The sequence below is a fragment of the Cydia pomonella genome, chromosome 28 (assembly GCF_033807575.1).
Source record: "Cydia pomonella isolate Wapato2018A chromosome 28, ilCydPomo1, whole genome shotgun sequence".
In the NCBI taxonomy this organism is placed as follows: domain Eukaryota; kingdom Metazoa; phylum Arthropoda; class Insecta; order Lepidoptera; family Tortricidae; genus Cydia; species Cydia pomonella.
Window position 1 is genome coordinate 1,609,399 of NC_084730.1, and position 13,302 is coordinate 1,622,700.

General features: G+C 36.0%; 1 protein-coding gene across 1 annotated transcript in view; it reads right to left on the minus strand.

The window, feature by feature from the left end:
• Positions 1-400: 400 nt before the first annotated feature.
• The window catches only part of LOC133532880 (SH3 and multiple ankyrin repeat domains protein 1), a 114,286-nt gene continuing 101,384 nt past the window's right edge, over positions 401-13,302 (minus strand). The window contains exons 29-31 of the mRNA XM_061871740.1: positions 11,630-11,744; positions 10,562-10,766; positions 401-7,633 (exon numbers count right to left, since the gene is read on the minus strand). Coding sequence (XP_061727724.1) covers positions 10,562-10,766; positions 11,630-11,744 — 320 coding nt within the window. The 3' untranslated portion in view covers positions 401-7,633. The remainder of the gene's footprint in view (positions 7,634-10,561; positions 10,767-11,629; positions 11,745-13,302) is intronic.

The window sequence follows — 13,302 nt, forward strand, 5'->3', positions numbered from 1 at the left end:
ATAACCATTCTATATAACCCGCAATAGTAAACTTTATTGGAATGTAATGGTTAATTTTATATTGTACTTAACCGTGTTGGGCGGTCAAAGGCCTATCTTTAACCTTTTGAACGCCAAGAACACCTAATGGCGTCGTAACTAGTCGTGCCCACAGTGCCAGGGACAACTATAATAGTGTGTGTTATGGCGGACGCTGTCAAAGTAACCTTCACATTTACAAGTAAGGTTTACATTAGCTACCTTGCGCCAGGGAGCTTGGCTCATCAGTAACGTTTTTGTTTATGATGTAAAGCGTTCAAGAAGTTAAACATTAGCGTGGTATTAGATCTGTGATATAATTTCAACCAATTTTTTTTGGGAAATGGGTAATGAAAGCAATAAAAAATAAATAAAACAATAATGAAAGGACAAATTACCTTTTATTAAAATTTTATTGTGCATATTTCGGTAAATGTAAAAAAATATGGCAAAATAAAACGTTAACCGAGCGTGCGTCCATAAAAAAACCGCTCACAGACAATGTTTTAAAAAAGAGCCCTATACTTATTAACATTTTTTATACATTTGACAAAAATAATGTCTCATTTTTTAATGATAAAATTTAAGAGACGGAAGCGGCCATAGACTAGAATTGTAATGCGTCGGTTTTTCCATACCCTATTTATTATATCAAATTAGTAAAGAAAACTGTTTTTCATGGAAAATCTACCTTTTTGGAGTCATTTAAATATCCTAATTTATCTTTTCTCTTCCCGAAATCTAAAGATACGGATACTCTACGCATTGACACATACAAATAGGTACTGTCAAACGGGGTGAATACGGACGGCTGGGGTGAATAGAGACAAAACTTAAAATGTGATTAATATTACCTGTCAATTTCTAACAACATAGTTACACAAATTGTATCATACAAAATCGACATTATGTTCAATAGAATGATATAATTTGTATAAGTATTTTCTAAGAAGTTTAAGTTGTGTCCCTATTCTCCCCAGCTGTCCCTATTCACCCCGGTTAAATTAAGTTGTATTTTTAAATTTTTGGAACAGAATTTATATTTTTGTTAACTATTTATAGACCCTAAGTAAATAAAAAGGCAAGTAGTAACAGATTCTTGTCGTGATATTTTTGAGTATATAGAAGTACTCTCCACTAATTAAATATATTAAATGAGGTATAACATAATGAACTCATCTGTAGCTGGATTAAATTAAAAATATATCACTTTCTTCCTGCATCCGTAGTATGCCAACACCTTTAATTTCATTAATTACAAATTCAGAAGCGATACTTGACCATACTTGCAGATTTTTATCGCCACGGCTATTTTATCGGGTTAATTTTAACCTTTGACGGCTATTGCCGTCTGTGGCGTTCAAGGGGTTTGGTGGTTTGACACATTTTATTTTTCAAGTAAAATATTAATCGCTATTTAAATGTACCCATATAAGGAAATAGTTTAGTTACAGATGAGTTTAATATACATATAGAAACCGAACGCGCTTTCAAAAGCGAATTTAAATCAGCAACATTTTTCGGACTTTTCCACACTGGCAACAATACTCTGTGTTGCTAGTGTAAACCAATCCAGGTGCGTCAACCTTTTCTCTCGTTTAATATCATAATTAATTACTAAATATTATTTGTATTAATTATTTATTACATATATTCTCGTTCTAAGACTACGCAGCAAGACTAGAATTTAATGGCATCTACGTATAATTACTATTATATCCATTTTATACATATGTATAGATCGAATTAATAATATTAAAGTATTTAAAAACAATTCAAAGACAAATTAAAAGCAATAGGAAATAACAATTGTCATTTCATTTGAATTATCATGAAATGAGTATTATGTGAAAAGAATAGTATTCGAAATGCATTGAAAATTAAGTTAAATGCTTTCATTTGATATAAATACTTTAATATTATTTATTTAAATTTAAAAGAATAAAAGTGCAACATCGATACCTTGAGATACATTTAAAAACCACAGCGAAATCCCTTCAAAATTCCACATTTGAAAAATATCTTTTTTTATACACTCCTTCAAATAGGATACACAGTCATCCCTGCATTTTCGACTAAAATCCAACTTTCTATTAACGAAAGTTAGAATTTTCGACTTTCTCGAATCTCGAGCCACTTCAATCAGTTCATTCAAAAGCAACGCTTAATATTATTCAAGAAAGTGTTTTTTTTTTTTTTCGAAAATTCCCTAATAATATTCACTCTTAAGCCACGATAGATATTAAGTAACAATTTGATAATAACAATTTATTTTGAACATTACACCTTGTTATTAAAATAAATATTAGTGACCATTTAAGCCGCAAAATAATCAAATAAATAATCTCCTTTTTTTAACATTAAAGCAAACCTCTCTGTACATTTTTCCGTAAAAGAACTGTCATTTCAACTCATGATTTTAAAATCAGTAGCACCTAAAATTAAATTTAGCATACAACTATTTCTTTATTTCAAAATATGCATCTCTTTTTAACCACATAATTATTAACGTACGCGTGAAAGAGACAAGACTAGGGATTAATATGGACACCGAGTCAAAAGCTGAAGGAAAATGGTCGATTTGACATTTCCTGTCAAAATACTCGACGAAAAGTTAGGCTATACAAAACTAGCACCTGTCAAATAAATAATGAGCGATAAGTCTTATATTTATATAAGCCAATTAAATTAAATTATTCAAAACACTATATACATTTCGAGATGAATAAAATGTACTTGCATATAAAATACAAACTTCTACTATTACTAAAAAAAACGACGGCATATGCCGTCAGCGGCGGCAAAGGAATATCGACTCTCGTGGATTGGCAAAAGGTTCAAATTCGCTTTATAAACCCAATCTGTAAGATTCATTACAAAAAGTAGTCGCATACTTACCTACGACGTAATTTCATTGGAAGGATGTAAGAAATGTTATATTTATATGCAAGTACATATGTACCATTAATATTATAAATAATGAATAGATTAACCATAAGCTCAACTGTGCCACTTTAGTTACTATATTACAATTATATTTGTCGTTATCATGTGGGTAAAAATATGATTGACATTTTGTTGCGTATGACGTGATATCACGGCATCATATCAAGTTTTTCACTTCAAATCAGAAAATACTGGCGTACGCGAAATTGCGTAAACTTGTTTATTTAGCATTAGAGAAAAGGTAAACAATCTTGACACTTTTTAAGAAAAACTCTTTTTAACCTTTTGAACGCCACGCCTATCGCACGCGGCGCGTAATCGTGAACCTTGTTGGTACGCATGAAGGTTAATATTGGGCTGTAGCCGCGCGCGTCATATGACGTCTTAGGCGGTCAAAAGGTTAAAAATCAGTAACTATTACTAATGAAAGCAAAATAATGTAAATGATCGTATATGATTTATAATTGTTACATATTTGCCGTGACTTCTTCAAACGTGTTTTTCAATAAAAAACACTTTAAAATCGCCTACCTCCTTTCTATTGCTAAAAAACGAACGATTTTATTTGTAATATTCATCACTAAAACGACGCAATTGACGTTGCGTATGCACCAAAATAAGCGACTCAATGCTTATAGTTTTCAAATTACTAGAAAACAGTTTCGTAACTGTATTTTTTGCACAGAAATTTTAGCTAGCAAAACTATTCCAATGCCTTGATGCTTACGGTAGCTTACAATTTTACATTTAAGTTCAATTTGTACACAATGACCGCAGGCTTATGCACCAGGCTACAATAAAAATATTAAAAAAAGTTGGCAATACTTTACCGTTTTTTCTGAAAGATTCAAACATTAGAGTTTTCAATTCAATCTTTTTTAAATCATTGCCAATGGCCATAACCAAAGATAATTAAGAAGACCAAGAGTGCTCACTCTATACAACGGTTTTGTTACCAAAAATACTATCATTTTCGTAGTCTACATCTAGCGTCAAGTAGCGGAACTCTCAGTACTACTACAGTAGCTAATATTATAATCAGAGTAAGCATAGGAGCGGAGGAGAAGAGTAGATATTAGCGGAAAATCGTTGAGAGCATTAGACTTTTTGTTAGCCGCGACATCTATTGTCGAGTAGCAGTACAGAGGTTCGCTACTTGACGCTAGATGTAGACTACGAAAATAACAGTATTTTTGGTAACAAAACCGTTGTATGGAGTGAGCACTCTTGGTCTTCTTTATTCTCTTTGCCATAACTAAGAAATTTAATCTTACATTGCAATGTAACATTTAGCTCGGGGAAGCGAGTCCTATAATATTACCCTAAAACTGCTTCATCGTATTTCATTAACACAGGTATCACTAGAAGTGGTGAGAGCGTTTCAACTATTACAACTAATGTCCTCCTAAGGCCCAGAAACTTACCACTGAAATTTGAACCTAATGTGTAGGAAATAAAGTTGATTTTGCATTGTTTCAAAACTGAACGAAACAATGCAAAAGTGATTGTTCCAATTGAATATGATTTAAATTTCATCGAACGTAAGTACTACAGGTAGGACCTTGGGCCTTAGGAGATTATTATATTTACTTCTTTAAGAAGAATGTTTATATCTGGTTTTGAAAAAAAAATATTAATACCGAAAAATTATCAATTTTGACTGTGTATGATATGTCTCTAATACGCTGCAGAACCACTTCTAGAAAATAGTCTTTTTGTTACCTCACCAAGCGTATATGCTATACTTATACAAGTTTTTTTTTTCATATAAAAACCAGTCGTTTTTTTCTTTTTTTCTTTTATAAAATCATATTAAAGCACCTGCGTTTTGAAAGCATATCCGAATATATTATGAAAGTTAACGCATTCACTGCTAGGGGGCGCGGCAAACTTGTATGACGGTGAACGCATATATGCGTCAATGGCAGTGAATGCGTTAAGCGACGTAGTTTGCAGTCCAAAACGTTTAGACGCGACGGTTATACACGACAGAGGTCTACGGTTAACCGCTTCCCACTGACAACCGATACAATTTTGGAAAAAACGAATTCAATTCTAAATTTAAAATTTAACCTTTTCACCGCAACGCCAATGAAGTAATAGTTTCATCAACGCCACGTCAAAAATTGCACGACAAACCTGACCAAAACCACGACTTGATATGAAGTCGTGGCGTGTGGGACAAATGTACTGACTTTATATAAAGTCACTGGCGACAAAAAGGTTAAGATCGTGGCGTGTGGGGCAAATGTACTGACTTTATATCAAGTCACTGGCGACAAAAAGGTTAAGATCGTGGCGTGTGGGGCAAATGTACTGACTTTATATCAAGTCACTGGCGACAAAAAGGTTAAGATCGTGGCGTGTGGGGCAAATGTACTGACTATATCAAGTCACTGGCGACAAAAAGGTTAAGATCGTGGCGTGTGGGGCAAATGTACTGACTTTATATCAAGTCAATGGCGACAAAAAGATTAAGGTCGTTATTTGGCTGGCATATTATAAATTCTTGTGAGTCCAAGTTTGGAGCGCTCTTAAGTAGTGAAACAATGCTTTAGATGACGATGTAATTCGTGTCATCCAAGATGACGCGCAGATTTATCAAATTTAACCTTTAATAACATGATAATACACACGTCTTCGTGAATGACACGATGTATACAGCCACCTTTACACATATTATACATTAATAGTACATTACGATGCAAGTGCAAAAATGGAGATAAATTAAAACACGACCGAAGGGAGTGTTTTAAATCGACACAAGTTACGAATTACTTATTCGCACATGCATCGTAAAACACTTTTACAATACACATGGCCCTTTAAATTTTCGACATAGGTAATTATCGCACTAGTGCGGTAAAGCACCATATGTACTGTAATAGTACATTACGATACAAGTGCGAAAAATAGGAAATTCGAAACGAGTGGCGATAAATTAAAACACGACCGAAGGGAGTGTTTTAAATCAACACGAGTTGCGAATTACCTATTCGCACATGTATCGTACAACGTTTTACAGTACATATGGCCCTTTAAATGTGCGACACAGTAACGTAATATGCTAACGTAATTTCCTATTTTTCGCATTTGCATCGTAAATAACTATTGACGGTAGTATTCGTTTAGAAAACGAATCAAAAGTAATTTATCTAAAATAGGTGTAATTGTAAATTGTATTAAATATAGCATAAGTGTTGGAGATCGGTTAATTCCCTTAAAAAGCTATTAATTAATATTAATAACATAAGGTTTATTCTAAGTTGAGGTTCGAGTCGATCACAATTTTTTTATTTCAACATTTCATACCGTTTTAGGTTCCCGTAACTCTTAAATAACAGTGGCCGTTGAAGAATTATATAACTAATGTATCATTCAGTGGTTTATAAAATATGTAATATACTTAAACTAAAATGAGTAATTTTTGGGATATGAGAGAATATAATAGTTATTTACGATGCAAGTGCAGAAAATAGGAAATTCGCAACGAGTGGTGATCAATTAAATCACGACGCAAGTTTTAAGTGTGTACGAAGAAGACTTTACAAAAGTCTTCTTCGTACAGAATCAAATAAAATAAAAAATATATATAAATATTATAGGATATTATTACACAAATTGACTAAGTCCCACAGTAAGCTCATTAAGGCTTGTGTTGTAGGTATTTAGACAACGATATTTATAAATACTTAAATACATATAAAACACCCATGACTCAGGAAAAAAATATAATATAAATAAACCACTTTTTACGTAAATATGTTTCGTAAATCTCAAAGGTCCACTGAAATATAAGTACTAGTCATATAATTCTTCGTTCGCTATACCTTGATATCAACATCATATACCAGTATCACAGCTTGTCTTCCTCGAGTACAGCCAAGCTCATAAATATCTACACTCCACCAAAAAACGTGTGGGAAGTGGACACCGTATTAAAATCACGCTCGGATTACCTGTGGCAAACAATATAGCCTATGTAATGTCAAAGAGAATTTGAAATAGAGGTCGATTGTCGAAGAAAACTTTGTAGCCACGGTAAATTTACTGTCGTCTTTCGACACATGATTAAAACTTTTAGAACGCCATTTGATTTTGACGTGTTATAATTAATCTTTCTTATTTAACCCATTGGTTGACTGGTAAAGAATGCCTTAAGGCATTAAGTCCGGCATTTGTACCTTCATGTATTGTGCAATAAGGATTAAATAAAAATAAAAAATGTTGTTAAATATCAAAAAGTGGCGCCATCTAATAGATCAAAGACCAAAGGTATGGCGGCATCGTTTCGAGCGATGGCGCCATAACCATAACCTTTGGGTACTGCCCGGTAAGATGGCGCCATTTTTTGATATTTAACAACTTTAACACATATCTAAAAGTTTAAATCATGTGTCGAAATGACAGTAAATTTACCGTGGCTCCAATTTTTTTTGACAATCTCTATTTCAAATTCTCCTTGGTACTATTGAAACATCTGTGTTCGATAAAGTAGTGTATAGATATTTTTGACCACTTAATCTGCATGATCTGGACTGTATTCGACGACCTTGACTTGTCAAATCTCATGCTCAATCTCAATGTATACATAACAAGTATAACGATATACTTGTGTATATGTTAGTGTTTAGAAGTCCTCTGCTGTGTCACAGCTGTTTGTGGTGTCCTGAAAAGAAGATATAGTTTTTAATAAATTTCATAGATTTAAATGATTTCTCTCGCTTTGTGTGGTAGGACACAGCGCAGCGGATGTCATTCCAGATCTAGAGCAAAGCCCAACTGGGGAAGTACCTCCACCTTACAAAAAACCGCAGCCAAATAACACTAGACCCTACTCATAGTGTTGTGTTCCTGCCGGTGAGTGAGGTTGCCAGAGCTCAACGAGGGGGGCGGGTTTAGGGTCGGCAACGCGCATGTAACTCCTCTGGAGTTGCAGGCGTACATAGGCTACGGAGATTGCTTACCATCAGGCGAGCCGTATGCTTGTTTGCCACCGTCGTAGTATAAAAAAAAAACACTATATTAACAAGCCGCTAATAATCGTTTGTCCCTTTCCAACGTATTGTTATGATGGAAAGGGACAAACGATTATTAGCGGCTTGTTAACTTTAGTAGACGTTTATGAATAAGGGGGTGTATCTTTAGGTATTTAAAAAAGGTAAACAAAATCTACCCTCATATGGCTCCTTAAGCCAGTTGAGGGTAGATGAAAACATTACATGATCAAATAATGTAGGTTAAAGTCAGGTCGTTCAGTGACAGATCCAGGCGGTTTCGTATTTGGTTGGTTAACCAATAAAGGGTCTAGCAAGCTAAGCTAAGAAGATTGGCCCCCGCAAGGGATTTGGTTGTAATCTGAGGTGCAGTAGTGGCAGGTCCTAAGAACACTGTATGCGTAATATCAGCCTTCGATCTTCTTTTGTTTCAGACTTATCCACGAAAATGTCAAAAAATCAAGGTAATTTTTAAACTGTTATTGCAGCTAAACCGAGCAAGCGAGAGCAACCAAATAAATTCAGAATTAAGGAGCATAAAATGGGGTTCATAATGCATATTTTTACAGACATTCATTTCCTTGAACTTGGATGAAAAAAATAATGTAATTTTTTTCTGCTCCATTTTTTTGCCACTTTTCGCGGAGACACAACTATCAAAAAAATTACGTGATAAGCCACATTTGTTAACTACGTATCCATTTAAAAACATTTTGATAAATCATGGTGCGTCATATTTAAAAAAAAAAACAATTACGAACATAAAGTCGAAAATATTTGGGCCCCACATACCAGTGCAAATGTCTAAGGAGCTCTTTCTGAAATCCTTACCAGACGTTGACATTTCTCTTACGGACGAAAATATTGCCCGTAAGAGAAAATGTGAATATTGTAGAATCGAATTTAGTTATACTTGGGACGATGAAGAGTATGACTGTAAAAATGGAAGAATTGTATTGTTCTGTTTGCTGTACCGAGTTATTTGTTAATATGGAATGTTAATAAAAAATGTTTTTGTCAATGACTTTACATCCAATACTTTTATGTACCCACTTCGTTTCTTATTTGCATAAATTTAAAAAAAAATTAAATAATACCTAAAGCAATAAATTTTTGCAGCGTTCTTTATAATTTTTTAACTATCCATTTGTTTTGCGTAAACATATATTACAACATTTACACCTTCTTTCAGACATTATTAAAATTGCATAAGAAATAGCTAGAAAATGTGTCCTTTAATTATTTCATAATGAAGGAAAGAGGAAGTTATACTACAGACACATTTGCCACTAGGTTGTAGGTACTACTCTATTGATATAATATGATATAGTAAACATATCTTCGTAATTGTTTTTTTTTTGACATGACGCACCATGATTTTTCAAAATGTTTTTAAATGGACACGTAGTTAACAATTGTCGCTTATCAAGTAATTTTTTTGATAGTTGTGTCTCCGCGAGAAGTGGCAAAAAAATGGAGCAGAAAAAAATTACATTATTTTTTTCATCCAAGTTCAAGGAAATGAATGTCTGTAAAAATATGTATTATGAACCCCATTTTATGGTCTTTAATTCTGAATTTGTTTGGTTGCTCTCGCTTGCTTGGTTTAGCTGTAATAACAGTTTAAAAATTACTTTGATTATTTGACATGTTCGTGGATAAGTCTGAAACAAAAGAAGATCGAAGGCTGATATTACGCATACAGTGTTCTTAGGACCTGCCACTACTGCACCTCAAATTACAACCAAATCCCTTGCGGGGGCCAATCTTCTTAGCTTAGCTTGCTAGACCCTTTTATAACTACCCGAAAATTTACACATTGTTTGTTTACTTTTATTTAAATACCTAAAGATACAGAGTGCGCGGACATGTAATTAAACTTTAACCTTTTTACCGCCACGTCAATGAAGTAATAGTGTCATCAACGCCACGTCAAAAATTGCACGACAAACCTGACCAAAACCACGACTTGATATGAAGTCGTGGCGTGCGGGGCAAATGTACTGACTTTATATCAAGTCACTGGCGACAAAAAGGTTAAATGCGATTTAGACAGCATATTCTTAACATTTTTTTTTTATATTATAGTACATTATTACACAAATTGACTAAGTCCCACAGTAAGCTCAATAAGGTTTGTGTTGAGGGTACTTAGACAACGATATATATAATATATACATATTTATAAATATTTAAATACATATAAAACACCCATGACTCAGGAACAAATATCCATGCTCATCACACGAATAAATGCCCTTACCAGGATTTGAACCCGGGACCATCGGCTTCATAGGCAGGGTCACTACCCACTAGGCCAGACCGGTCGTCATAGAATAGAATAGAATAGAATTTGTTTTATTCATAAACACACAAACAGTAATAGACAGACATAAAAGAGAACATAGTGAGAGTAAAGTGTCACGAAATGGCCTCATCTCAGCATGTTGCTGGCGACTTCCAGCGCTGATCTTCCGATGAGACCATCGAGTGCGAAATAATCACGGAAGGTAACAGACAGAAGGAAAGAAACATGAAATAAACCGAAATAAATTACGCACAGTAGACAAGCTAAGACAGTAGTATAGTATAATGTATACCTATGGCGCGATGGAGAGGGGGCGGAACCTCCTGGCGCGCGCGGCGTTGTGCGGCGCGGGCTCGGCGGGGGCGGCCGGAGGGGCGGGGGGCCCGGGGGCGGGGGGCCCGGGGGCGGGGCCCGGGGCGGGGGGCGGCGACGCGGAGGGGGACGAGGCCCCCGAGCCCGGCGGCGACGCCAGCAGCGCCACGCCGCGGGACCCGCTCCTGACACAACACGGACTCACCTCATTATTAACTCATTCAAACGGGACTTAGTCCCTCTTTAGTATTATGGAACGTTCAATGACATTTCGTTATTTGATAAATGTTATATTTACGGAATTATCGCTTATTTTTTTTAATACCACGACGGTGGCAAACAAGCATACGGCTCGCCTGATGGCAAGCAGTCACCGTAGCCTATGGAACACCAGAGGTATTACATGCGCGTTGCCGACCCTTGAAAAACCTGTACACTCCTTTTTTGAAGAACCCCATACTGTAGCCCCTCGGGAAAACCTCGGCAATAAGCTCATTCCACAGCCGGAGCGTCCGCGGGAGGAAATTCCTCTTAAACCGCACAGTACGTGACCATTTAGGCTCCAGGGTGTGAGGACGAACACCCTGCCGACGGCGAGCGGCGCGGTGATAGAAAGCGGCCGTCGGCATCATGTCAAACAATTCTTCTCCGTTTCTTCTTCCTCGCGTTGTCCCGGCATTTGCCACGGCTCATGGGAGCCTGGGGTCCGCTTGACAACTAATCCCAAGATTTGGCGTAGGCACTAGTTTTTACAAAAGCGACTGCCATCAGACCTTCCAACCCAGAGGGTAAACTAGGCCTTGTTGGGATTAGTCCGGTTTCCTCACGATGTTTTCCTTCACCGAAAAGCGACTGGTAAATATCAAATGATATTTCGTACATAAGTTCCGAAAAACTCATTGGTACGAGCTGGGGTTTGAACCCGTGACCTCCGGATTGCAAGTCGCACGCTCTTACCGCTAGGCCACCAGCGCTAACAATTCTTCTCCGTTTAATTAAACTAAATGATTACAGCCCGTACGAGATGAGTTTCAGTAGAAATAGTTACCTAGAGTGCAGCGCGGGCGGCTGGCGGTGGCGCGGGCGCGCGAAGCGCAGGTTGAGGTCCCGCGCGGGGTCGGCCGCGTACTTGTCGCCCGCGTTCTGGCGGCGGCGGCGCAGCGCTGACGATTCAAAATTCAAAATTCAAAAATTTATTCTGCAAGTACGCCTCAAAGACTCTTTTACAAGTCAATACAACATTTATACTAACATCATATAGTATTTTATGCAACAGTTGTATAAGAAGGGTCAAAAAAGGCGAGTGGCGTGAGTTACAATGTGAGCCGGAGCCGAAGGCGTAGGCGAACATTGTAAAGGAATACGCCACGAGCATTTTTTGACCTACTTATACAACGTTGCATACAATATTTTTCCTACGAGTCAACAAAAATAAATCTTAATTTAGGTAAACAAAGCAAAAGTATATAGCCAAGACGCGCGAGCAGACCTTGTTAAGCGCCCGGCCCGCCCCGGGCCGCGGCCGGCCGGTCAGCGACAACTCGTAACTCATGAGGCCCTGGTACTTGCTACTTGCTAAATTAAATTTTTGGACAGTTTTTTCTCATTTTTGGCCACCGTAGCCTACGGAGACTAACAGGCAACGCTAAGCGGTCTTCGTAGTCTATGGGTGTTGCTATATTACAGGTGTCACATGCGTGTTTCTGACTTATGAAATAATTATTTTTACTATGCAACCAAATGAATATATTGTAAGTTGGCAGCAATGCATTTAGTTTAAACTGTATTCGTTTTGGTTTTGTTAGGTTGGTAGCCATTAATCGCAGTAACGTTATAGCGATTAAAAGCACAAGAGCTTTTATGAGGAATAGACAATATAGACTTTTCTTGAAACCTTTTATGTATGCTCTTATATTCGTGTTAATGAATGCATAAATGACAGATAACAGTAGAGGAGTAGGAAAAATACATAACAACATTTATAAATACAACAGCCAATACCTGGGTAAACATTACATTATAATGAACAACAATTCGACGACTCGTATCGTAATGTACTATTGAGTGTCAAAATTATCGTACCGCACCCATAAAACCAAATACAACAGACCCACTGAAGATTTCAAAAACTTAATGAATAATGCGAGTTCATATCTGCATAACTGTAAATTTTGAACATTTACAGTTTTTTTAACCAGTGGGGTACACACCATATGATAAATAACAAGTAACTTGGAATAATCTATCACTTCAACAAAACTTCGAAATAGACATATTTAGTGATTCTATTCAAAATTTAAAGCGCAGAATGTTTAAAAAAACTTAATATGCTTGTAATATTATATTAGTACTATTAGTAGTAGTTAGTATTTTCCTATGCATGTTTCAATCACTTAATCTATTAATGTATAGTTGTAGTTAATAATGTAGTGTAAAAAGCCTCGAACTGTTTGAGTGTTGTTGCACACCTGTTATTGGTGCATAGATATTATACGTGGCCACTATACTTGTTACTTTGCTAGCTTTGTTTATGTACTGTTGGTGTGTCTTATAAAATAAAATAAAATAAAAATAAAATAAATAAATATAGAATTGTCTAACTACTACCCTCGACTATGTCAGCGTGGGTGAATGAATGGTGATTGATAAAACTATCCTAAATTCAAAAATGTATTCTGCAAGTAGGCCTCAAGGACTCTTTTACAAGTCAATACAACATTT